General features: G+C 40.3%; 1 protein-coding gene across 5 annotated transcripts in view; it reads right to left on the reverse strand.

Annotated features, from left to right (window-relative positions):
- Positions 1 to 368: 368 nt before the first annotated feature.
- LOC139618348 (myocardin-related transcription factor A-like) overlaps positions 369 to 26,878 on the reverse strand; it is a 43,518-nt gene continuing 17,008 nt past the window's right edge. For 3 of the 5 annotated variants that reach the window (XM_071474206.1, XM_071474207.1, XM_071474208.1), the window contains 18 exons: positions 23,577 to 23,642; positions 15,768 to 15,823; positions 14,807 to 14,882; positions 14,526 to 14,687; positions 11,235 to 11,401; positions 10,890 to 11,006; positions 9,814 to 9,882; positions 9,451 to 9,635; positions 9,027 to 9,213; positions 8,353 to 8,629; positions 7,938 to 8,104; positions 6,291 to 7,325; positions 5,833 to 6,030; positions 5,471 to 5,587; positions 3,829 to 3,978; positions 3,571 to 3,654; positions 3,251 to 3,299; positions 369 to 3,143 (listed from right to left, as the gene is read on the reverse strand). In XM_071474206.1, coding sequence (XP_071330307.1) covers positions 2,596 to 3,143; positions 3,251 to 3,299; positions 3,571 to 3,654; positions 3,829 to 3,978; positions 5,471 to 5,587; positions 5,833 to 6,030; positions 6,291 to 7,325; positions 7,938 to 8,104; positions 8,353 to 8,629; positions 9,027 to 9,213; positions 9,451 to 9,635; positions 9,814 to 9,882; positions 10,890 to 11,006; positions 11,235 to 11,401; positions 14,526 to 14,687; positions 14,807 to 14,882; positions 15,768 to 15,823; positions 23,577 to 23,642 — 3,710 coding nt within the window. In that variant the 3' untranslated portion in view covers positions 369 to 2,595. Of the gene's footprint in view, positions 3,144 to 3,250; positions 3,300 to 3,570; positions 3,655 to 3,828; positions 3,979 to 5,470; positions 5,588 to 5,832; positions 6,031 to 6,290; positions 7,326 to 7,937; positions 8,105 to 8,352; positions 8,630 to 9,026; positions 9,214 to 9,450; positions 9,636 to 9,813; positions 9,883 to 10,889; positions 11,007 to 11,234; positions 11,402 to 14,525; positions 14,688 to 14,806; positions 14,883 to 15,767; positions 15,824 to 23,576; positions 23,643 to 23,802; positions 24,158 to 26,878 lie in introns of those variants that run through there. The other 2 variants (XM_071474211.1, XM_071474209.1) reach the window with 2 other exon arrangements.

Here is a 26,878-nt window from a genome sequence, read left to right on the forward strand (position 1 = left end):
ATCCAGCATGTGATCAAAACTATTACAAACCAATGAATTTGCAGTATTTAGCCAAGGTTTGCCACAGATACCTGACTGTTTACTAGAAACCCAGTATATTTTTTTTAGTTTTTTTTACACAGTATTTTTACTATTAAAATCAACTGAATCAGTTATCTCCTTAAAACAGCAAGAGTCTGTGGGCAAAGTCTGAAAATAAGCAGGTTGCGCTGCGATGAACAAAACCTAAAGTAAGAAACTCATACAAAGAGAACAAGTCTGCAAAATATTTAGACTGTCAGCTGCACCATTTAGCATCCCTGTCACATTTCAAAATGACCAGTAAAACTTGCAAATGGTTGACGAAATATGGCTTAAACCAATTTGAATCTTACTAGCAAACTCCACTGAAATTTATTTTGAAAATATCGAAAAAAAAAAGGTGTAACATGATAAATACAAAAGGTGGTGCGAATCAAAAATGAACTTGTGTTTTGGATTCACAATACAGACTTTTGTCAAAATCACATTATTAGTCACAGTGAACACAGAACCTGTATTACCAGAGTGTTACAGCAAAAAATGGAAAAAAAAACTATCAAACATGTCTTTTTCTAATACATTTTCAGTGTATTAGTATATTGCAGCAGTGTTAAATCTCAAAGAGGGAAATAAAATGTCCCCTGCCTAAAGTACTGATACAGTACAGGACATCCAATTATATATTACAATAAACGAGAAAAATTATTACATAAATCCTTATCATGAAAGCATTTCATCGCACTAACTCATGTGTCAACACTTAATAAAGCTGCAGGAGTTTCACTTTCCTTTATATAATGTTTGCATTTATCAGTGCAAACAGAAAAGGAGTCAGACTACAGTATGGCAGTTTTCAAGACTTAAGTGTCTTAAATGACCACAAAACCTGATATAAGTAAACATGAAGCATTATGGGTAAAGATGTAGTTGTGTGGTTCATGTAAGGTGCAATAATGCATATACATTACTCCCACATGTTTACATTCAGAAGGCTTCATACAACATGAAATATAAATACAAAACAAAATCAAGGCACTGGGCTTCACATAGGACATATTCAAAGTACGATTCTCAAAAGAAGTTGAACAATATTCTGAAAAAGGTCAAAACATGAAATATCAGTTTCATTTTCTCTTTGAAATTGTGCCAAATAAATTGGACCATTTAAGTTTATTTTGTTGTCATCATCTGCAGGAATCAACATCTCACACCTCAGTACCTGATGCAGACTGTGTAGTAAATCACTGAATGGAGCATAAGACAGGATCTCAGAAACTGGTGAGCTGTCAGTTGCATAAAGCATTTTAAGATAAGATTTGTTTAGAAAAAGATGGGTTGTTAATGAACTTTCATGACTTTTATCGTAAAGAACAGGCAAATTAATTCGCTTTTATACACTCAAATACAGAGCAATGTCGTGGATACATCTGTATTATATATTTCTGTTTGAAAACTGCTTGATTTTCTTCCTTATAAAAAAAGTGTGTGAGATGTTACTTTGGGAATCGGCTAAGCTAAAGCCTGAATACTGATACACAGCCCTAATAATGGTGACCATCTATTTTATGTCTCTGTACTGCTTCACTGGAAATGTACATGTAACACTGTAAGTAAAGATTTTGATTTAGTTTTTCATTATTGTAAGTGTTCATAAGTGAAAACATTGACTTCCCTAAAGCAATTTCACGCATTTTTGTATTTTGTTGGCAGATGTGTACTGTTCCTTTGAACCAAGTACCAGGTGTAGAAATGTATACAACATCTGGAGCGAATACAAAAGACTGAAAACATCCAAAGCAGTAATTGCTGTTTGTATGTAATGTTAGTTTCATCATTACTAAATACCAAAGGATACAATGTGTAGTAACTGTCTGTATGCCTGCACATATATGTACAAAACTGCATACAAAACACGCAGCATTGTGACATTGTAACTTTCACAGTGTTACAGAAACTGATGAAGAACACATGAAAGTATCATCTCAAATTACAATGTATTTCAAAATTATGGCCATGTAGCATTGGTGAGCAGCTTGTCTGCAAACAGCATCTCTATTCCACCCTCCATTCTACTTTTATGTTGCCAGACAGTCACTGTCTTTACTGTCCTAACTTTGGATATTGATTACCTATATGTTTTGCCTGTAGGGGTAAAATATAGGTTATCTTTACTGCAAAAGGCAGCAAAAAGAGTTTGCATTCTAATTAGACAAAGGTCAAATAAACCAATATAGATTTCCATGGTAACATGACAGAGGAAAGATGAATTTATATGTAACTAACAAGTACATGGCCCAGTTCAAAGTTCCTCTGCACCAATTGGATCCAAATCCACAGAAGTCCCTTTAACATGTTGACAAAGCTGTTACTAGAGAAGCAAGAGCAGACATAGGACCTGCCTAATAAGTGTCTGCATGAAAATCAATACTGCAGTGTGTAAATAAAGCAAATAAAGGTCAAAGTGCTTGAAGATTCAATATACCAGTGTGTGAGAAGATACAGAGATGGTGCTCTCATCAAATACTGAAGCCTCAGCAATTAATTATGTGTTTTTGTGTATGTGTTCTGTGTGAGCTATAGACACGAGTCCCAGTCATAACTGTCCAGGAAGTCTGTGGAAAAGACACTAGGGGGCGTTTGGGGAGCCAGTGGGGCCAGAGTGGGGGTTTCCTCTTCCCTCGCTCCTCCCATGGTGAGGTCCAACCAATCCATACTTTCCAAACCTTGCTCGCCCGCAGCTTCCATGTCGAAGGTCTCCATGGGAGATGGGGGATGGTCCAGAATGCTGGGGGTGCACAGCATTTGGCTGTGGAGGTCATCAATCAAAGTCAACAGGCCTCCAGGCTCCACCCCAAGTAGAGGCTTTCCAGTGGTGCTTTCGAGAAAGTCCTCCAGGCGTCCGCTTCCACCGTTACTGAGGTGCTGCTTTTGTTCTGCGGCGTCGACCAGAGTCTGAAGCTCAGAGTGCACTGAGGGGGTGGGCTGTGGGATGTCACAGCAGGGTGGGATGGGGGGAGATAACAACAGCTGGAGAGGGGATGGAGGAGGGGAAGGGGCAGAGGAGTTTGGATTGAGACGGTCCAGAGATGGGTCTGGTGCTGGTGTGAAGGTGGTCGACATTTCTGTAAGGAAAAACACAGATCATCTTAACATCTCAACGTCATGGTGGGGGCTCGCTCCCACTGTAATAAATCAGTATGAGAAACCAGACAATGTTATTGCATCTTACCTCCTGTCTGCATTATGATGTCAATAAAATCATCCTCATTCTCCGTATCCTGAGGACACACACACACACACACAGAGCGACATATTACCCTTCAAATCACATAACACATACCGTAACTACATGACATGAGCACTTGATGTGACACAGTATGATGCAATGCTTAATACAAAGGGTACTATAAAAGAAATCCCCCCAAGGGCAGTATAAATCACACATTTTGGATTATGAGCATTGGATTCATTTCGCAGCCTGGTATGGAAAGGTCTGAATGAGATGGCTTGTTTGTGCAATGACACAATCAGACATGCAGTGCATCATACTTTGTTATCAGGCGATGAGGCAGCCGTCTTAATAGAAGCTGGAGACAGGGGACTAAACAAGATATCCAGACTAGAGCAGACCTCCTGGAGGAAATGAAGGAAAGAAACACAACAAGAAATAAAACATTTTAATTCACTTTCCAAAGCCAGATAAGGAAAAAGTTGGATTTTTGTTAATCCAAAGTGATCATGAAATCCTTCACATTGTGACTGAATGATACAAGACACCCTGAAGGATTATCCATGTCGATAACTTACAGTTTGAGAGGAAAGTGATGAGGTGTTTTTCCCTGAGGGAGCTGTGTCCTGGTCCTTGAAGAAAGGCTGCAGACTGGGTGGTGCAGACAAACACTGAGCAGCTCCCTGCTGTGGTTGGTCTACAGATACATGAAGTCCCCCATTCTGTGCCTACATTAGTTATTCAAAAGAGTTCGAAAAATAAGTACAGTACTCAAAGGCAGAAGTACTACTTTTAAGACAATTACTTACAATAGTTTTGAGTAACGCCCTACAACAGTGGGTCCCAACTTTTTTTTTGTCAGGTCAGGTCACACACTCTCAACATGTGGTGTTCAGGTGTTACAGTTCATTTCATATAATTTTTCTATATAAATCAGAAGTTCTATTTTCTTTTTTTTCCAAAGATTGTGGAGCTACTCCACAATCTTTCCATGTACCCTCAAGTGACTGCAGATGTCCCCTGGGTTACAAGTACCCCTGGTCGGAAATCATCACCCAACAACACACATGTACCCTCTCCTGCCAAGAATTTCTCAAACTTGTTCTAAACTTTAGCCTACTGCCAGCCCAGCAGGCTACTGAAAATGTCACTGGATAGCTAAAGACTGCTGATAACAGTAATATGTTTAATCAGCACACACGGTCCCACTAAACCTTGACATTTATCGAGGCTTCGCCCCGAAGACCAAGAGCACATGCACACCTGCACTCCACGAGAGGTAGCTGCATCTCAATTAGCTGATGCAATGGAGTCTTTGTTCCTTCTCCCTTAAAAACATAAATCATAGTAATGGAGGATGTCATTAAAGTAATTAGCAAAGCAATAATAATCAGCATCGGGCTAGTGTCAGACACTCTTATCGAGGCCTGCTGTCATTGTCTCAAAGAAGCATACGTCATTAATTTCCACGCACTCATTGGAGCAGTTCACGCTCATGTTTCTGTCTCTCTCTTTATGGAGCGTCGGCACACTGCTCTGTTATTGCAGTTGTGATGGAAAAAGAGGCTCTGAGGCTTGGTTGAGAATAAAGTGTATGATGGGGATCCATGCAATGTGTAACAGAGCTGGTATGAATATTTAAAATGTTCCTCAGTGCCTTAGTTTTCTGGTCAGTGGCTATTTGCTGGTTGCAAAAATGCCCCATCTGGAATTTTTCAGGCATCTGTTCACCCAAATCACAAAACAACGCAAACACACACACACACACACACACACACACACACACACACACATACGCATTTCCTCACAGCTTGTCATATCTAGCCAAGCAGATAGCCTGGTCTTTATCTTTTGAGGTTTAAAGATTTATGCCCAAAATACAATAGAGGTGAATGGAACTCAAAGCACTTAAAAATTATCCACAGACCTCACACAATTTGGATGAAACTACTGTGACTTTACTGATGAAATAAAAAAGAGATAAAAAGAGATAAAAAGAGAAAGAAAATCTGTTGATAAGTTGTTGTTCTGTTGCATGAGCATTTCTTTACATTGTAGGTTAAGAAAGTAAAAGATCCTGATTTGCATATGGTGGAGAATCATACTATTATACTTTACAATGATATTTCTTCCCAATATGTCTCTGTTGTATAATGCTACTTCAGCTAGTTTGACCCTGGCTGCAAAGTCAGACCACCAGTGTCTTGATCTAAACCTCACCTTTGTGTTTGGTTGTTTCTGAAGTCCCATGAGCAGGCTCTGTTTGGATGGATCATCAGCTTTGAGCAGCTGGACAGGGTTATGGCCTGGGAGCTTGGCTGGAGTCGAGTGTAGTCGCTAGTGGGAAGAAAAAAACAAACAGTGTTGTAAGTAATGTAAAATAATGTAAAATACTGTGTGTAATAAGAAAAATTTTTATGAATCAGCCTTGGCATTCACACACTACTATAGCTACTTATACAATGCAATGTTAAATTAAACCATTCATAATGCTGGTATGGCTGATATTAATGGTGCAGACAAATTAAGAATTTAAATCTGGCTTCATACAAGAAAAACCTGCTGAAAGTGAGATTTTCTACCTGAAGGGTGACATGGTTGGTTGCTTTTCCCTCAGGTGCGTCAGGCCTTTGGTTCTCAGTGATGTGATTGGTCAGTGCAATCAGGAAGTGGTTACCGTTGCTGTCCGTGACCAGGGCTGGGGTGGAATCATTCTTCAGGAGATCCACCGGGTAAGAGGGGGCCGAGCCCGACTGCTGGTTGACGCACTCTGAAGACACCTGCACAAAACCAACAGTAGCTTTTGGAAGAAAAATCTTGCTTTGTGCACATTTGACTTTTTTTATGTCCACACCAGCACACAAAAATGATATATACAAATTCAATCGAATGTTAACTGTCATTGCATGCAGAATTATCTTTTTTTTTTTTTAACTCTTCTATCATAGAGAGCGGTGCATTGTTGAAAAGAATATTCTTAGCTTTGATCAGTTCTGGACACAAACTATGTGCTGTAGATATCGTAAAAGTCAGTCCTCACCTGTGGTGGCTGCTGCTGCACCGGTTGTTTTTGTTGCACTAGCACTTGTTGTTGCTTCAGATGTATCTTGGTTTGTATCTGGATCTGTTGTGGTTGTTTAGTCTGCTGCTGTTGCTTAATTTGCTGCTGCAACACCGACTTCTGTTGCTTCATTAGAATCTGTTGCTTCAGCTGCACCTGCTGCTGATGTTGTTTCGACGGTTGGTGCTGTTGTTGTGGCTGCAACAGTTGCTTCTGCTGCTGCTGTTTGAGCTGCTGTTTGTGAGATTTCTTCTTTCTCTGTTGAGAGAGTCTCTGCAGGTTCTGCTGACTGTCCAGCGCCTGATGATTGCGGTTCTGAGTGGTCCGCTGCTGCTTCTGAATGTTTTGCTGTTGCTTTAGCAAGAGTTTCTGTATGGCCTGCTGCTGGGCCAGCTGCAGAGTGGCCTGCTGGAGACAGACACGTTGGTCTTTTTTTGTCTGTGGCTTGATGTGCAGCTGAATCTGCCGCTGTGTCTCCTGAGTTTGGGAATAAGACTGTGGTATTCCAGGAGAGTCCAGTGATTGCATAGTTGTCTCAACTTCCTCTGTCTCAGCAGCCTCCTGCTTGACAGTAACCTTGGTGACATCCATGTCACATGATGATGATGATGTTTGAGGGGACGATGGAGGATGGCCAGATGAGAGAGGGACATTGGGCTTATCAGGAGGTTCTTGTTTTACTCTTACAAGAACTACTGGCTCTGAAACTCGTCCTCCTCTCTTCCCAAGCTCCAGCTGCATCTTCAGCAACTCCACCAGCCTCTGTTTCTGCCTCAGCATCCTGGTCAACTCCTCTATCTGCTTGTCTTTCTCCTGCAGCATCTTGTCTTTGTCAATACTCAGTACTGAAAGTGTGGTTGTAGTGGTGGGCGCAGCTGATGAGACCGGGAAGGGTTTCTGCAGAGAGAACCGGCAAGGCGTTGGGGTGGAGCACGGGGGTTGTTCCTTAATATTCGTTGGAAGCTGAGCAGCTGAACATGACTGAAGACTCAGCTGAGTGAGAGGGGAGCTCATCTAGACAGAAAGAGAGAAAATTAAAAATAGGAAATCATAGGAAACCTCAAAAAGAATAAACATAAATGCAAGCACTTGATTGAGTTTGTTAATCCAGCCAATAATTGTTGAGACAGGTCAGTCTGAAGCAAAGCGGTGGACTGACCAAAAGACTGACACTAACATCCCTCTAGCCATAACAATAGTACGGTTAAAATGGATAAGTTTTGATTGTGGTATTTCCAACATACTAGTTTTGTACTTTGACTACACTTAGGTGCACTTGACTTTGCTACATTAAGACATTATTAAGATTCAATATTAAGACATTCTTGAGACACTATTAAGTAATATATATAATACACACTTAAATACAATTATCACATTAAAGAATAGTTTTTATACAACTATTAAGTACAAAGGGAACATTGAAGAACATTATTATGAATTAAACTCAACAGATCTGGGTTTAATGTTATATCTTTAGTGAATTTTGATGCAAGCTCCTCATGTACCTGGCAGTTTATGTGTTTCAATATCCAACTCAAATATGTAAAATGAGTGAGGAATGTCAATATGCTTCTGGGGTTGTATAGGAGTAATGCAACATATCACAAAGAAACATATTTCTACCATTTCCCCCAGAGGGTCGCTGGTAAAGCTGGTGTCTTCTGGACTGATGGTGGCTGGCCGGTGGTCAGAGGGGGTGAGGGAGATGGGTGGTGGTGAGGTGGTGCCACCACAGGTCATGAGCTGCTGAGGAGTGGTCATAGGCGGGGTCCCACTGCTGCCTGCATCAGCTATACAGAGATTAGGAAAGGGTGATTTGAGAGGCAATTCCTATATTGTTTTCTTCTGTTTTTTAACAACTGATTTATAGCAATTCACACTATAGTGGGGCTCTTGTGTAGGCTATAATTGCTGAAGAGGGAATCCCCCTCGACCAACACATAATTCTCTGATTGCATTGATTACAAACAAAAGCATGCATGTGTTGTCTATAAGTGGGGCTCATTGGAAATCATCAATCTGCAGTCACCTCACTGACCTGTCAGAGAGGACATCTGCTGGCACTGAAACTGAAACTGCTGCTGTTGGTGTGATGCGTTGTTGTTGGTGGTGGAGGTGGTGGTGGCTGCTGCAGTTTTGGAGGCTCTTCCTGCTCCTTCAGCCCCTGGCCCTGTGGCACCCCCTGCTGTTGGAGAGGAGGTAGTGTCACTGCCTCCATTCAGTTCCTGGTAGGTCCTCAGCCTCTCGATGAGGTCGTTTTTGGTGCCAGAGACCGGCAAGCTACGAAGCTTCAACTGGGACTTGAGTTCCACAACCTGACAGGAGATGGAGTAAAAGAGAAATTGAGACTGAAGGACAAGACAGCGAGGAGAGGCAAAGAGATGAGGATAAATATGAGAGGAAAATTGAAAAGGATCAAAGGAAAAAGAAGGAAGAAAACAAAGAGACAGAGTAATCCATCACTGTCTCTCTCCCTGTCAGCTGAGTTGACAGTCCACTTTGCAATGTTTTGTTAACAAAGGATTTTTTACATCCGCTTCCATCCACCAGTTACTACATCGACTCAACAGCTTGCAGACAGAAGACAGAGCTGTTGATTCACACTGGGCTCATTCTAGACTGAAAATTTATTATAATATGATGTACAGTGTCCCACCATCACCAGCACTGCTCACAACATGAAAATGAGATGATGAGTGACAGTGATCAAACCTTCATCTCGTCCAGGTTTGGAGGTAGTGACACTGGTTTGGTCCCAGCTAAAAGAGCAGAGCTTTGATGGCTGTGACTGTCCTGGATGGGGGCGGCAGTGGTGGGAGCAGCAAGAGGTCGAGGTGGAGAGGAGGTGGTCATGGAACTGGAGGAAGAAGAGGAAGATGACTGCTGATTTTTCTGAAGTCTGTCAAGTAGAAAAGCAGATGGAGGAAAAGGCTAGTGATCTCTTCAGTCTTTTAACTAGTACAGTAAATACAATTCAGACCTTTACACAAGATATCAGCTCCACCCTGAATTTTGAGGTGTTGTAATAAACTGCTGCCCTGTTCCCTCGAGATGAATTATATTAAATTCCTGAAAATATCAAAGAGCAGTAAGAAGTGCCTACTTTTCTGGTTGTCTCATATTCAGTGTCACTCACTTGGCTGGTGCTGGCAGGATGGTCTGGTAGTTATAGTGCTGTTGCTGCTGACTGAGGATCTGGAGCTGCAAGAAAAGCTGCTGCTGCTGGAGCATTTTGGCATAAGGAGAGTCCAGATGGGGAAGAGGCTCTTTATCTCCCTTCTGGTCAGGAGGGATGTACTGATGGTACTTTAACTTCTTTATCTAGAATGCAACACATTAACAATATAACAAATCATTATTTCAGAGCTACATTGCTGCTTTAATAGTTAATATTTGTTTCCTATTATGTTTAGATGTACTGTTTCATCAGAATACTATTGTTAATATTTACTTTTAATACTAGCAACTGCATTGTTCACAAGTCGAAATAAAATTCTACCTTTGGCTTGTTGTCCTTGGGTTTCTTGTGTCTCTGGGCAGAACGGTCAGAGTTTGGTTTAGGCTGGGACTGAAACAGAAGAGGACTAATGTTAATAATTATATAGTCCAAATTTTAATTAAACTTGAGCCCTAATTTTTTATATGATGTCAGAATAACAAAGAACTTTAAAGCTACATTAATATATTTTCTCACCACCTGGGGGCAGCACAGCAAGTTGTAAACACAACACTTGCATATCATAACCTATAAAAGTTGATATGGTGAATGTGTTGGCAAACATTTGCTGCAGAAACTAAGCAATGTTAGCATTAAAGGTCCCATATTGTATAAAATTAGATTTTGACTATAAAGCACTAGGTCTGCTGTGAGAGTATCAAAGAGCACGGTCCACAGAGAAATGCACACAGTCCATATTCAGAAACTGTGACTTAAAATTAGCCGTCAGGACTTCTGTAACTTTGTGATGTCACAACAAAGCAGTCACTGCTCTTAGCCATGGCCCAAGCCCTGCGCACCTGGAGCCTCCATCCAACCTTGCAGGATTTGGTTTCTCTGAATGTTTACCTGAAATCTGTAATATTTTTATTTGATCACCCAGAAAACCAGTCAGCCAATCAGAAGAGAGGCTGAGAACCTCTCTTCTGATTGGCTGACAGAGAGAAGCCTGAGAGAGGAGATGTAAACTACATTTAGTTGGTTTTTGGTACATAAAACTAACTAACTAACCACTAACTACGTCTGTCTGCTGTTTAATGCTTCATGGGTAGTTTAAAATGGGCTTATCAGAGCTGACTGCTGTAGCTGAAAAAATGTTTTGTCTCATGTTTTTATCTGTTTCAGGTTCTGTTCATCTCTTTGAGCTACAACTGACACATTACACTGAGACATTTGTTCCATTATCAATATAAAATTACTGGTCACAGCAGCTCTAAATCTGACCACCAACAGCTCACCAACGGTTTTAAAAAAATGGTGAATCCAAGCACAGTCCAAACAGAATTTATTTTCCAGATTATAGACTAAGATGTGTTTAAACCTTTATTGTTTGGTTGGCCTTGAGAGACATCATTTACCTTCATCTGAGAGGTAGCGCCCATCTTCTGGGCAGATGGTGTTGCCATCCCATTGCTCAAATTCAATGAAGGGGAGGATCCAGAGAGCGATGGGAGAGGAGAAGCTGGAGGAAGGACCTGATTGAGAAGATTGAAACATACTCTGACTGAGCTTCACTGACCACTGATGGCTTCACCATAGCCTTACAATTGTGGCACATTTCCATTGTACCACAGTAGTAAGATGACATGCTGAGTTTACTTTGTTGTCTTTGAACTCCAGTTTTACAATCTCATCTCCATGGCAGACAACGTCACACACACACACTTTGCTTTTGCCATCTTCTCTCTCCAGAGTGGTCCTACCTGCGTGGGAGACGGGATGCTGCTCTCTGCCAGTGTCTCTGGTGGAGAGGGCAGGGGTCCCTGGTCCAGGGGTGACTCCTGGTCTACTGGCTGTTCTGGAGACAGACTGTCATTACTGTCCTCATCACATGATGAGTTATCCCCTGAAGCCTTTGGAAACTGTGTCTCTGTGAGGGGAGAGGGATTTTGGGTAGAGGCAGAAAGAAAGAAATGATATTTATTTTATTTAATAAAAACGTAAACAAAACGTTCTACTTGCCTGAGTGTGAGTGCCGTCCCTACACCCCCAACTCTCTGGACTGTGCCAATGAACACTCTGTGAGCAGCCCCAAAGTCAGCCAAAATTATGACCAGTGCCTCCTACTACACATCACTGCATGTGTGTGTCAGTGATTCTCTGACTGTGTGAAATACTACAAAAAAACACACACAGCAGGCTTCCTCTCCAGTGTCTGCTCCAGAACTGTCAACCAGTGCATTTATCCCTGAACAGAATGCGATGGCAGCTGCACAACAACCTAAAAACCTGACCTGCACATCATACCCATGAAAGCCAGTTTTATAGGATGAGATGATATCTTCTCTTTTGCCTGTGGTGTGGCCAGGATGAGCCAAGCTTTATCCCAGTGATAGTTGGAATATATCTAAATTCACTTTCAGCTCAGCCAAATAAATCCAGCCACCTCATTCATAGCAGTTTTTATGACAGATGGCATCTCTCTGAGGAATGATGTTATGCTGAGAATTCTGGGGGATCATTTGTGTAATTTATGCTATGAATGTATTAACTGTTAATTATGTCATGGTTCCTCGTGCCGATGCCAGCTTCCTGTGCTACTTATAATATTCTCCTTACAAAATGATCTTCATGAGATGAAAATGGAAATATATATGTATCAGGAAAAGTATGTAAAAAACAAAATATGCATAGCAAAGAATCAAAGCAGTGGTCTTCCTGCTAATTTTCCCTCAGGGATATCATATAATCATTTCATTATTATGCAGACTTATGAGACTTTACAGGGATTTAAGGAATAAAGGTACCTGCTAGGATCCCTGGACTAGTATAGAGCCTCTTCTTTTGGTGGTGGGGGTGTGCTATTTAATTACAGGAGCTGCTATGGGCTGCAGCAGACAGCTATGTAAAATACACCGCTGGCCATTAATTTACCATCAGCGGGTGATGATGAAAAGACAACATGGGGCTGATTTAATACCCTCGGATCCAATAATGTGATGAATTCCCTACTGCTGCGCTGTGCCGGTGTGTGTCTGTGTGTTGTGCTTTGTATGTTTGTATCTTTGCATGTCAACACTGTGTGACTCTCGTGTTCCCAGTGCTCCTACAGTAAGTGGTGGTAATGCAATTGTGTTTATTGTGACACAGTGACAGAGATGGATAATCCACTGACACTGCATCTTATTGAATCTCAGCAATCTTCCCTCCACGCATCAGTCAAGCAGATGGAGCCACCGTCTCTAACTTCATCCTCTAATGTCTGACAACACCGCCACTGGACTAAGGGTATACAATAAAGGTGAGACAGTTCTGCTCCTTTATTTTTTACTGTTGATGTTGTAATGGAAAACGATGAAATTGGGGTCATTATATCTGTCACAATGCCCAAATTACAACAGAGTAAACTCACATTCATTCATTTAGTTTTTAGTTTCACCTCTTCAATTAGCATGTAATTCTCCTAATAAAAGATAATGGGGTTTTATTAACAGCTTTTTAAAACTGACAGCAGAGATAAAGAGATGTCTTTCCTCACTATGTGTCTGTCAAGCAGGGATGAGAGGCCATGCGTGATTTACTATATCCTAGTTTAACCTTTCTAAACTCACAGCAGCGGCCTTTCGAAGTTTGTTGAATGCTCAGGTGTGTGAGGTGCTTCTGTGTACATAAATGCGTGTCTTTGTTCGAAGTGAGTGTGGCGAGGCATGTGTGGGTGCCTGTTTGTGCACAGCTGAGGCACCTGAGAGGGAACATCAGTATGTTCATAATAGCTGGAGGAGGGGGCCAGGAGGGATATCCTGTCATGAGCCTCAAAGTGTGGGTGTGTTGTGATATATTGCACATTTGAATTTATATAACCTCCTCTAAAAACAGTGCATACAGGGAATGTTTTATTTAAAGGTGTGTTCTGAAGTTCTGGGGCCACTAGGGGGCAGAAAAGCAACAAAAAGCAGATTTTAATTGGCCACTATGAAATAAAGGCTCATAACGTTGTTATAGCTAACAAGCTAGGAAACTATTATCTATGTTTACACCCTGGCAATGTGCAACATTAGTCTTTATTTGGAGTAACGCTTTCCAACATTCACTCTTCCTTCAGCTCAGTTTGAACTCATTTAATTCAACATCAAAGATACAGTTAATGATAATACAGTCTGATTTGTTCGTTATGACTGAATAGCACTGACAAGGCAAAAGGCCTCTTACATGAGACTAATAGCAACACAAATAAATTAACAAGTGTGGATTGAATAAAAGCACAAATAGAACTCCTGCTATCTGTGCACTTACAGCTGCTCTGCTGTAGCTTGTTTCTGCCACATTGCTGGTATTGTTGGTGTTCAAGGTGAAGAGGCCTGTGGTCGGCTTATTGTAATCAATCATAAATAATTGAATGCTTATTGTTAAGCTTATAATGGCTCCACCAGTCAGAAGTCATTCTGAGAGGATTTAATTGTAGTCCAGCTGAAAGTGGCAACAGACCAAGAACCGATTCATTTGTGGAAAAATATAGAAATATTAGATAGATTTGAATGGATTACATGTGTCACTCAGACACCCTGTGGGAGTGAATGGAATCTATTCTGTGTATTCAAGCCCATATTTTTTGAACATGGTTTTAACTTTAACTACTGTGTATACCAAGAAAAACTACAATACCCGCCATCACAGTTATATGCCTCTGCCACTCAGACTAGTTTCAGATTACATCCCTGTTTATGTAAAAGTCATAAAAAAATATTAACCTTTTGTGAGAAATGTTGTCATAATTGCTGTGTGAAGTCTTGAGTAATGGCAAAACAGTGTTTAGTGAGGTCCCCGTGACCTTGACCTTTGACCTTTGAGCACAAAAATCTAATCAGTTCATCCTTTAGTCTAAGTGAATGTTTGTGCCAAAATGTTCTGTCAAAGTGTCCACAAGAATGGGAAGATACAGTTAAGAGACCTGAGGAGCCTGGATACTCAGTAGAGGCTACAAATGTCAGCTCAGGTGTTTTTTCCTGGGACCAAATTCTGAAATCTGACTAGCTGCTGACAATGGCAGCACTCACCTATGATGACCTGTTTAATACTGGAGTGAACAGGTAGGATGTTTTTGTGGATCAGCTCCATGGGCCCCGGCCGGTGGGAGATCTTGTCGTTCAAATCATCCGCGAGGCGAGCTCTCTTCAGCTGCAGCTGCTTAGCCTGCAGTGACGGCTCTGCTGAGGTCTCTGGAAACACACAAACACCACATAATGGAAAAGTTTTACCAGTGTACTGGGATTGTTAGAAGTTATTTGACAAACTGGCCTAAGCTCCAGATAAGCAGGAAGTCCTATGTAGCACTGACCCTCCAGGATGTGCATCCTAACCAGTTCAGATCGCTCCGGTCGACTCCTGATCTTCCTCTTGAGATAGTCCTCAGTCTGGAGAAAGAGAGAGAAAAAAATTATTAGACCACATCGTCATTTTTCCATAATTAGTTTCCTCACTAACCTTTCATCTGGCTCTTTTTAGGTTCATAGCTCAAACCACTTTTTGTTAGGTGTACCCCCAGAAAGTACTCCTACATTGAGAATGCTATTTATTTCAGTTCATCCATTATTTTCAGTTCACTTTTTCAATGGTTTATGTTTATCTGTTTATCTTATCTATCTAATGACCATTTAGAATTACCATTCATCCATTATTGCTACCTAACTATTTTGACCATCTATCATTGATGTTTAGCTATCTTATTTATACATTTATCTGTTTATCTTAACCATTTGGTTTTAGCTAAATATTTGAACTGTGTAGCCATTAACTAATTGGCTAATTATTCCAACCATCAAAGTGATCCATTACTTTAAGCTATCTTTTTTAATCATTTATCCGTCTTTAGCTACCTACTTCATCCATTACTTTAAACTAATATTCATCCATTTTGTTTAATAGTCTCATTTATTTATCCTTCCAGCCATCTATCTAGTGGCTCTTTTGTCAACAAGTTAGCTAACTTTTTAGACCTCTTCGCTTACTTTCTCACTAGTATTCCCACATGTGGTGTTCATGTGTTACAACTGACTCGAATAAACAAATTACTGGAGTGCCTCTCTTAGAAATTCCTGCTTTGGTGGATACTTATATATATTGCACTTTACAGTCCAATAATTCATAATAATTCATTTTCTGTACACATGGTCTTATCTCAGCTCTTATTTCTCTTTTCCAGTCTTTGTATATTACGTGGTTATTCAAGAGTCACTATAGTGTGTCATGTTAAGGCCTAGACAGAGAATTATAAGCTATAAATTATAAACTAAACTCACCCGTGCTCGCTCCAAGCTCCGTCTCTGTTCATGGAAGGCAGCTGAACTTTTCAGTGCTTGAAGAATAAAGAAAGAAAAGAGCAAAAGTAAAGAGGAAGAAAGGGGGGGGGGCATTAACATAGCAGTGTGTACATTCATTCCACTGAGGAAAAATGGAGAGCAAAATGGCTTTGAATGGCTCTTTGCTTCTTCAGTTCAGTTTCAGTTCAGTTTGAATAGGTTGAGTGATGGTGAGGATTATTGCTCTTATATTGCCAAAGCTTTTCCTTTCTCACATTTGAGTGCCATGTCAGTGTACTCACTGTCACTATATGGGTTCACACGCTTATAAGCCACAGAATAAAATGCATAATAGCCTGTGCAGTGGTCCCATTAACCGGCTCTGTAAAAGGCCAAAAATCACAAAGTAAAGGAAGAAATCTGATGAGATGGACTCCAGTCCAACGAGCCTCTCTAAGGCAGTAGAATTTATGGACTCTGTTCAGCATTCATAACTGACTCAAGGAATACTTCCTGTAGGGCTTATGATTATGCAAAAACCCAGGGATTAGTGGTACTGGAAGCCTAAACGCCTAAAGGGTTGAGATGACACCAACATGCTGAGTTAAATTCAGCATATCGGTACAGGCATTATGGTTCAACATTATGGCTAAAAACAAAAGAGAATCTCTGACTATTAAATAATGATATATTGCATGTAAGAATACATATTCGGGGAGGATATTGAGAAGCAGTGAAGTAAAATTTTAAATATAACTTCGATTAATGAATGACACTTCTTTTTATCTGCTCAATGACACTTTACAGATACAGGTACTGTACATTTTGGAGCTGTGCATTGCACTTTTATACATGGCAGATGTTCATTTGTTGACCAAGCCTCTATGAATGAAGCAAAGGCAGCAAGACAAGACAGATAAGATGTTAAATGAGTGAAAAGTTGTTGAGATAGTAAAATTAGATAAAACATTGGTGTAAATATCTGTCTGAACATTTGAACCACTTTTTGTAGGTGAATTAAAGAGTAAATTAGACAGGTGAAGTGCTGCAAAGGTTTACTGCGTTTTAAACATATATCAGGCTGCTGATACACAAACTTGACATTTCAAGGTGGTAAGAGATGCCTTGAGTTGTGTTTCTTTTGTTGAAACTCCTTTACATGTCTCTCACACCTCTGACAGTTCTGACCACTCCTCTCAGAAAAAGGAAGGAACAAAAAAAAAAAAAAGGAAGGAAGCACTTTCATGAAGACTGCTACACCATGAATATAGCTAAATTATCAGTGGGTTGAAAACATTCTTGTGGGTATAATAGTATAATAAAGTATACTATATAATATAAGTATAATAAAATCAATGAAATTAAGTGTTAGACAACTAAAGCAAGCTTACTGTATCAAGCTTACTATTTTTTGGATATCTGCCAGCAAAATACAATTGAACTGAAGCAGTGACTAAGAGGCTGATTTGGTTGTCCGCCCAGCTTGGGCATTATCAAGGTACTAAGGTATACCACGGTATTTAGAAATGATTGTTTCTGGCTCCTTTTTCTGTCAAACTGACTCAGAGATGCTCTGTTAACAAGATGTTTTATAGTGTGCACTGTTTGCTACAGGAAAGTTGTGGCAAAAGCACAACATATCAAAATGTTATTGTCCAGGGTGACCCACTTACACCCCAGCCATACCCCGGCATGTGTGCTTCAAGTATCAGCATCTGAACGAACACTCACAGTGGGAGGCAGAGTCATCCTGTACAAAACACATATGTTGTCCTCTTGGCAAAAAAAATCTGAATGATTACTACTAGACCAGCATATATACACTAAACCAGAGGATAATGCATTACTTTTTGGCTGGTTTATACTTGTAGGCAAACAATTGAATTCTGCAATTTAAAATCTTCCTTTATTGACAGAAAAGTCAAACTGAAAATAAAATGAATTTATTGCAGCAGGGAACGTGGCCAACTGAAGAATTATTTTCTTGCTTTGGGTCTTAAATTCCATCATTTACAGCATAGCCTGGTGAAATGTTGGGAAGATATTAAGATATGACAACACATATAGAGCACAGGCCTAGGGTCCACATCCATATTGGGTGAACAGTGTATAATTTGTGGCCCTCTGTACCACAACTGTAGAACATTATAATCCTCTTGAACATACAGACAAGAAGATATTGGCCAAACAATGGTTTGTGACTGCCCAAGTCAAACACCGAACTAACCAATCAACCAAACTGAGTGCATCCTTTAATTACTGAAGATCAGATAATAAGTTAAAATGGATGCAGTCAAAGCCCAAGCAGTGAAGATACCACTTGTATGGAAGTAAACATCCTCAAATTACAGGTGAGAGTCAGCACTTTAATTCCATGGTCACAGTTTCATTTCAGAACCAATGAGCTGGAGATAACACAACCAAAAACCATCAATGTGACGTAGTCTTAATACTCTCTGACTGCACTGTACATAAGCACCCGTACACATAGGCTCCACATACACACCAGCGGTGTGACTGGATTAGCGACCCTGAGGCAAGACTGCTGGTACCTGCTCAAGCCTCAGTTCACGTCGCTGAGCACTGTCACACCGCTGGTACATACTCACTCTTGCACATCCTGGGGACATCAGCCCTAACTAGACCTCTCACCCACCCACAAGGGGGTCATGTGGCCTCCTTGAGGGCATATGAACCTGCCTGTCAGTCAGCTACATGGGAAATGAGCAGTGGGATTGGAGTGAAGGATGGATGGATGACCACAGAGGAAGGTTTTGGAAGCAGGAGTAAAAGTGAAAGGGACAGAAATAGATAGAAAGAAGATGTAGCATCAGAAAATGGATCGAGGGAAGACGGGAGGAGAGATAAATGGGAAGAGGCAGCTGGAGGAAAGTGGAACAACAGACCAAAGGGCAAATGAAGGGGAGGAAATAGAGAGTAGTGGGATGAGGTCAGAGAGAAAAGACCCCGTTATGTGCATGAGTTGCTCCATAATGGCTTCTTGCCACCCAGCTAAAGCTAACCAGCATTCCCACTCTTTAAACTTTGAGATCAGCATCACTTCCTCTAGCAGGGGTTGTTTTTTCCTGTGCAGAATAGTGCTTTTTCACCGTGTGTTAACTGACTTGCTTGTGCTTAAGATACTCTCCTATGCAGTTAACTAATGTTCTACAGGTCAGCAGGTTTAACTGGCTGATATATTTGTCTACCTCACAAAATAGCTTGTTTGGCCACAGTGTAGCCATTTCAGATGTGAGAGCTCTTCCACCTCTACCAGGAAGTATAAATCTGGTACTTACATATGCGCAGAACTCATATACAGTAGAATATCATCTGCAAAGCCGAGAACTGTCACTCCACTTGTCGGAGTAACAGAGGCAGGTTACCTGGCCAGAGTTACATTAATCTAACTATAGTGAAGTTTATCCTCATGTCCATTCAGAAACAGCAGTGACTTTGCTGTTATCACAGTCTAAGCTTATGAACATTCGACAGATGTGTGACTAAAGCTTCATATTTTCACTCTTACTTGATGGTTTCCATTTTATACTTTAAATAAACTTTACAGATATTAAAGTGACCCTGGCTCGGCCTCTTTTTGCTCTTGCTAACATGTCTTTGGTAAAACTTAGCTAACCTGATAACCATGTGTAGATAAATATAAAGTGAGAAACTTTCAGTATGATTTCATGCATTTGTGTTTTTCCTTTAAGTGCATAAATAACATAGTGTGATAACAGTGCAAACTTTCACTCTGGGCTAAGTATAGCACAAACTCTACCACACACTACAGCCTCAACAAACCAAACATGCAGCTACAGACACGCACCCCTGCATATTAGGACAACAATGGTTGGAATCAGCCAATTTTCATGATGAATGATTATCATAAAAAAGCATGTGAAAGAAATGAACAAATGCCACTCAAACAGTGTTGTTTGACAAGAAATATCACTGGACTTATAAAGCCCGGAAATGCCTGTGTTTGCAAGCATGCTATGAGCTAATAGAGAAAAAAAAAGTTCCTATAAAGCAAGAATTTGACTTAGAATAGAGAATAGAGAAGTGAAAAAAAGAAAATCAATAAGTGATAAAGAGACACAGAGCAACAGAGAGAGAGAGGGAGCCACCATAATTGCAAAGAGAGGTTATGTGGCTGATTGTGAGACAACAGCTCCAGACCTCGGGGTGTGGGGTGCTGTGGGGGCTTCCTCTGAGGTCTGATGTTTTATGAAAGAGACAAAGAGGATGTGGTGTTATGAGAAGTACTATGATGACTGAATGGGGGATGAAAATACACGTTGAAGTGGAGGTAGATGAAAGGTCAAAAGACAGCGAGAGGAATGGACTGAAGGAAAGAGTTAAAAGATGAGGTAGCATTCTGTTAACAAAGGTCGGTAGAAACAGGGGCAAATGGGAAAAAAATGAGTGAGTAAAGAGAGGGTAATACAGAGAGGGAGGGTAGGATGTAAGTATTTGGACTGTCCATGAGAGGAGGACCGGGAAAAGAGGGAAGAGGAGCTGTAGCATATGGGAGACAGGAAATAGAGTGAAGCCAGAGGTGTAGAAAAAGAGGAGGAAGGAAGACTTAAACGGGAGGATGAGATGAGTCAGTGATGAAGAAGTGGAAGTTACAGACATGTTGTGCTCCAGTATTGATCGCTGCCTTTCTACTGCGTGTGTTGTCACTCCTCCAACTGCCTCTTATCCCCATGAGAGACTGAATGGACAATTATGATAAAGGTCACATGGCAGACGAAGGTAGCTGAAATGTCAGTGGCTAATTGTTCTGCCTTGACCAAATTAAAGTTATATTAAAAGTTAATGGGGAAATCACACATCAAAGCCTGTTTACAGGTCTTGAAAAAAACTTGCATAAAGCTTTTAATTGGCCCATAGGGAGCAAGGTGAAATCTGACAAACCGCCTGAAGTGATGTCACTTGAGTCAGTGTTGGTTGAGGCTGAAGATTAAAAGTTTGAAAATAAAAAAATAAATTAAAAAAAAAATCTCATGGTGTGTTGTTACAAAGACGTTGTAAGTTGTAAGTCACTGCTAACTCTAGTTTGCTCCTTATCTCTGCCTTGAGGCTAACCGCTTCCGGCTATATTAGCCGCTACTAGCATGACACACCCGAATCTCCAACCAAACTGTCAGCAGTCAAATTGTTAAAGTCCACCATGAGTTCGACATAGTTACAGGAGTGAAATGCTAAAAGGGCCAGCATTTCTGACCTACAACCTAAACTTATGCCACGTTCCAATCATGTGGGAGGGAAGGAAATGATGGGCAAGATTCCCACATTTACGTCTTGCAAGCGCTCACATCATCACTTCACTCAACATGGAAACTGTTAGTCCTTTTGTGCTACTGCTTCTCACTCATTACTGAAAATTCAGGCTGTTTCATCCAATAAAGACTAACAAGACAAAATAGAAAGGCACGGACGTTAGCTGTCAAAAACATCTTACTACAAAGCCAGAAAACTGTTAGCTGAACAAAATGTAATAATGTTGAGTGCCAGTTGTTTTATTGGAGAATTGGACATGTGAGGATTAAAAAAAAAAAATCTATTAAATTCCAATGTTTTATTTGAACTACCTTTAACAATGGACTTTGCTTGCAAATTTGTAATTTCTCGGTGGTAATTACAACTTGGACATTGATATAAATGCTTATTCAAGCGACTTTCAAAACTATAATCAATGACAACATAACAGCAACCATCACACCACAGGGTCCAGAAGGAGAAGTATGGACTTCACCTGAGGAAAGCAACTTTCAACCTTCTCGATCACATGACTCGCAACATATTTGCTTCTGAAACCAAACATTTTGATGAACACAAGCCAAGACATGAAATCTGTGATTGCACTTCCTGTGCTCACACTTGGCCGCATCACAGCTACACTGTGGCTCTGTCAGTCTCTCTCTCTCTCTCTCTCTCTCTCTTACAACCGTACAGTTTGTCCCCTTACTGTTTGCAATGCTAAATTTTGTTTTGAGTCTTTTCATTTTAATGTAGCTCTCCAGCCATGCTGTCTGTGTAGATAAGAACTGGATATTGTATTATAACAGCTATATATAGGAAAGGGGAAATAATGTGTTTATTTGTGATGCAGGACAGAATATGCCCTTGCAATAACAAGGTGAACACATAAGATAGTCCACATAAACTGTTTTCAGGCAGCTTATTAAAGCATTTACCAGAATAACAGATATACTAGCAGATAAGATGCACAGCACAGCACACTTCCTGTTTGACAATGAATACACTGTGAGACTATTATGAGACCAACTATGAACTTCAGTATTTGTGGAAATAAATTTTACTTAAGTGAGATGCATCAAACTTAAAACAACATGGGATGGGTAGCACTGATTGTGTAGGTCATTTGTTCTCAGCTATTCTCTTATATTAAAAAGAATGTTCTTGGTGTTTGTGTTTGTGATATGCTATCTAACAAAAATGAGGTTCTATTGAATGAGGTCATGCTGGGCCAAAGGAATATAAGCAGGACTAACAGGCTGTAATTGAAAGCATCTGCTCAAGCAACAGCTTGAGTTTGATGACACAAGGGAAAAAGTTGTACTTTTAATCAGATAAAAAGCAGTTAGCGGATGTTAATGATGGCAGTTGAAGTATGACCCCACTTCACCTCTACTATGTAGACTGAAACTGCTGTCTGCCAGGAGACAGTGGCACCGTCGTAACCACAATCATTGAGGCTTAAAACTAAAGCTACATGGCAGGTTCTCACAGGCAGTTAGTTGCTGGCAGAAAGGAAAACCTCGGTTGCTCTCTCAGTTTAGGTGCACTTAGCTAAAACTGATACAGGTCAATACAAAGGCCCTCCCTTCATGAAGGTTGTTGAAACTGTTTATTGAGGTGTTGATTGAACTTACATGACATTTTGCACTACACTGAGAGGTGCTTGTAATATTTAGTCCACCCTCATTAGCCACCTAGCTCATGAGGCTAAAGGTGCAAACAATAAAACTCAAAAAACTGAGCCACAAATCTTGCTCTGCAATACACTGTATTGTTTTAATGTTTTATCCTGATATTTTATCCGTACTGTTTCTCTTGTGTACTACTGTGTACTCTATACTTATGTGTTTTATATCTTGAATGTCCTTTTGCTGCTTTTACGTTTTGGCGAGGCAAAGTCAAAAAGTAGAAAGTAGAGAAGTAATCTGCAGCTACTGCCATAATCAATGTTTAAGACATTTTCTGAGAGGAAATGAAACTCTGCCTGATTTCTAGATCTGAAGATTTCATGGTTGGTTGGATGATGCTTCATCACAGTAAACTGGATATCTTTGGAAATTGGACTGTTGGTTGAATAAAACAAGCTACTTCAATACATCACCTTTGGCTGTGTGAAATTAAAGGCATTTTTTAATCAGTTATTCAATTAATCAAAAAGATAATAGGTAGATTCTTCGACAATGAAAATAATTACAACAACTGAGTCTTTACGTAGTGACAGGCTGGAAAAGCCAACATTTTGAAAAAATAATTTACATACAATGTTGAAACGGGTCCATGAATTATGTAAAAAATGGAGTAAACATCTTCAACCATAACCTACATATTAAAAGTTACATTAATATTTAGTGACAGGGTTAAACCATATGTTCTATCTTCTGTCTATTTTCAATTCATTATCACATTATTTGTCTTTAAATCAATAAAGAATTTACATGGCCCATGAATGAATGATTCACTAACAAGTGATTTTAAATGGTTGCATCGGCCATTTTTTACATACCAACATTTTTCTCAAAAACAATTTGCTGTACTCACGCGGCATGATTCCCTGGTTGACCAACTCTTCTCTAGTCCTTCTCTGTTGAAGCTTCAGCTGGAGAACTGAACACCAGGACAGAAACAGAAGAAACAAAAGTCAGTCACTGTAGAATGAATGGGGAGCTTCATCAAGTGCCTGTGAATGAAGCATGGGAGCAATACTTGGAAGTAGTAACGGTGTAGAGTTAAATCGAAGGAGCTCTACAGAAAGGTTTTTATCTACCGTTAGCTGCTGGTGTACAAATTTGTGGTCCTCTGTGAGAAGTCGTACAAAAGTTATGTCACGAACTACAAAGGGAAGAGAAACACACACACACAGATGAACACTCACACAGACACACACACACACACACACACACACACACACACACACACACACAGAGAAACCAACAGCTTCCTGTTTCAAGTGTTTGATTATGTAGCAGCACATACTACTGCTTCCTCACATCTCATCCCTACAGAAATGTAAACGAGAGATAAAGGAAAGAGATACACATGCATGGTTGAATATAAGTTTTATTACACGGCTTTTTATTGATTTTATTTATGCCACATATATTATTCCATCAGTAAACTATCATTTAACTCCTTAAAGTAAATAGTATTTGTATTTTGGGGTTGTGAGTCTGCTCACAAAAGCTATCAAACTTGCTCTGACTCACCATGGTCGCAAACTACCTGACATTTTCTCAAAAAACAAAAAGACAACCGCAAAAAGTCTGAGGACTGAACTCCCGGGAAGAAAACATGAATTGACAGGAAATGATCTTCTGCAGATCCGCAGCTCTATCTGGGTCATGAAATCAGCATTAAAGTGTAACAGAACACGACTTCTGGAAACATTTTGGGTAGAGGGCTCTTTCTCACACACCCTCACCATGACCATCTCATTGTATTAGCTCACACCTTCACACTGCAGAGCTGTGGCTAAGGTGTTGCAGAGTGTAAACTATATGCTGCATGCACACAGTTCATGTTTTTACATGATAATATTCAATTACTCTCTACTGTGAAGTAAGAAACATATTGTACAAACCCCGCTCCCCTTATTGTCGGATCATTATGTCTGATCAGAGCTGATGTGAAAGGTCAAATCCATAAAGTAAGAATTTACTGCTGTACATTCTGGGCTGAAGTCAATCACCCCGATGACATTCAAAATGTAGCTCATCTTTCCTCAGCACAGCGTTTCTACACCATGGGCTGAGGCCCCATGTGGTGTCACTTGATCAACAGTCAGGTTAAGTTCACAAAGCCACCAAACTAATATTTCACATGATTTGTACAGGAAGTGACCCAAAAGGATCGTCATGGGCCAGACTAATGACTCAGTACATATGACAAATTATATATAAAATGAATAATAATAATATTAAATTTATGTCATGATTAAGCCTGAAAAAGAACTTGATACACACAACTTTCAGGACATACAGTATGAATTTTTTCAGTTTGTAAATAAATATAATACCACACTATGTGGTAATATTACATATTGGTAAGTAACAGATCTAAAACTACCTTTTTGACTGGACCACAACCATGGGGCAGCCCTAAAAAAGCTAATGTTGCTGACTGCTCAAGTTACACCGTTGCCATGTGACTGAGTGATAAGGTTACACTATTGGTCAGCTGGCCGAAAGTTGGAGTGTCCCCATTGGTCGCTGCTCTTTCAAAATGATTTGGTGCGAACAAGCAGCGTTGCCAACTTAGCACCTTTGTCACCAACTTTTAAAGCACCCTAACTTTCTCTTTGAGTGATCATAGTAAATATAGCTGAAATCACAGCACAGCTGTTGTCTTCAACTTATGTGTTTGGTGATTTTGTGAAGACGTGGTTATAAGATCAGGATTTAAGCAGTGCAGGGCAGCAGCTTGGAAATGGCTTGGAAGTAACTGCTGGTTAACATGTAGTCTCTATGGGCTGCGTCTCAGTCTCCGTTGTCTGACAGCAGAAAAAAAGAAAAACATCTTAATTGGGAATTTCGCTGTATCAAAATACTTAACGTGAGCATAGCGACTAAGGGGAGAAGCAAACAATAAAGGGCTAAACCAGCTGACACTAGGCAGAATGTAAATTGCTCACAATGTGGTCCAGCCATAAAATAGGTTTGACCAAGCGGCAACCTCTGGGGCTAAAAAATGAAGACAGCACCAGGGTGGCAATAACTGCAGTTCCTCGAATGGCCACTGAGTCAAACCCTTATAGACTCCCATGTTAAAATGCCCAACAGAAAGAAACATGTTCACAGCCTGGTACAAAAAACGTTTTTTGTTCTCTATAGCTAATTTCCTCCTTCGTGACAACTGTATGGGGAGTGAAATTCTATATAACTCACCCGTTTGAAAGTTAAACGTAATTGAGGACGTGCTGCTTCGAGTGACAGGTGGGTGAGCATATGCTTGCACCAAAGTCTCGGCTTCACACCGGTTTTTCAAATCGGCTTTTGCCATTTTTGGATGAGCCGGGAGTTAGGTGGAGTCAGACACTGCCAAGATGGCAGTGTCTGACTCCACGTGATCTAATATGCTGCATTAATGCTTTTTGTTTACTAGGGAGCAACATGCTATAACCACAACAGTGACATATTATCACCTTATAGCTAATATGCTGTCAAACAGTTGCTTGTTTACACATCCAGCAGATACAGAGCAACATAGTATTCACTTGGACATTTACTCCACTGTCTCCACAGAAATATCTGGCTCTTAAGCTGCTAAATGTTCCTCTATGTTCACCAGCTTCATGCCAACTTTGTGTGCCTGCTGTTTGCTGCTGGGTGGGTAACATAGCCTGAGTTTTTCAAGAGCTTTTCAGCTGTAACCATCTGCCGACTGTGGCAAAAAACGACACTGATGGGACCAGTGAGAGTGAACAAAAGCAACCAAAGCAATGAGCTGAAAGACGATAAAACTGTCCTTACGGCTGAGGGGAAGTGCAGAAATTGGGTGGATAATTCTCTTTTCTCCCTTCCTTTTGACTCCTTTTGGACTACACTGTCATTTGATCAATTGTTATAAAAAAAAATATTGCAGCTCTATAATGATTACTTTTAGGCTAAATAGACTGTTTTAATTTCTTCTCCACATTAAGGATGAAGCCAAGCTGACTGCCCAGTGAGTAGGAATCACATTAAATGAATGAAACGCTGTACAATGAACACACTATGCACTGTAGGACTGAATAAACCTGTATTTCCGGGATAATGCTTAAATGTTGCCTAAAACTGAATCCAGGACTCTACGCCCCTCTTGTGACGCTTTAATCTACTTCATTCCTCTGGTTCATATCTCTGATC

The sequence above is a fragment of the Trachinotus anak genome, unplaced genomic scaffold, assembly GCF_046630095.1.
Source record: "Trachinotus anak isolate AG129_WGS33_773 ecotype Australia unplaced genomic scaffold, CSIRO_AGI_Tana_v1 ptg000003l, whole genome shotgun sequence".
Taxonomy (NCBI): Eukaryota; Metazoa; Chordata; class Actinopteri; order Carangiformes; family Carangidae; genus Trachinotus; species Trachinotus anak.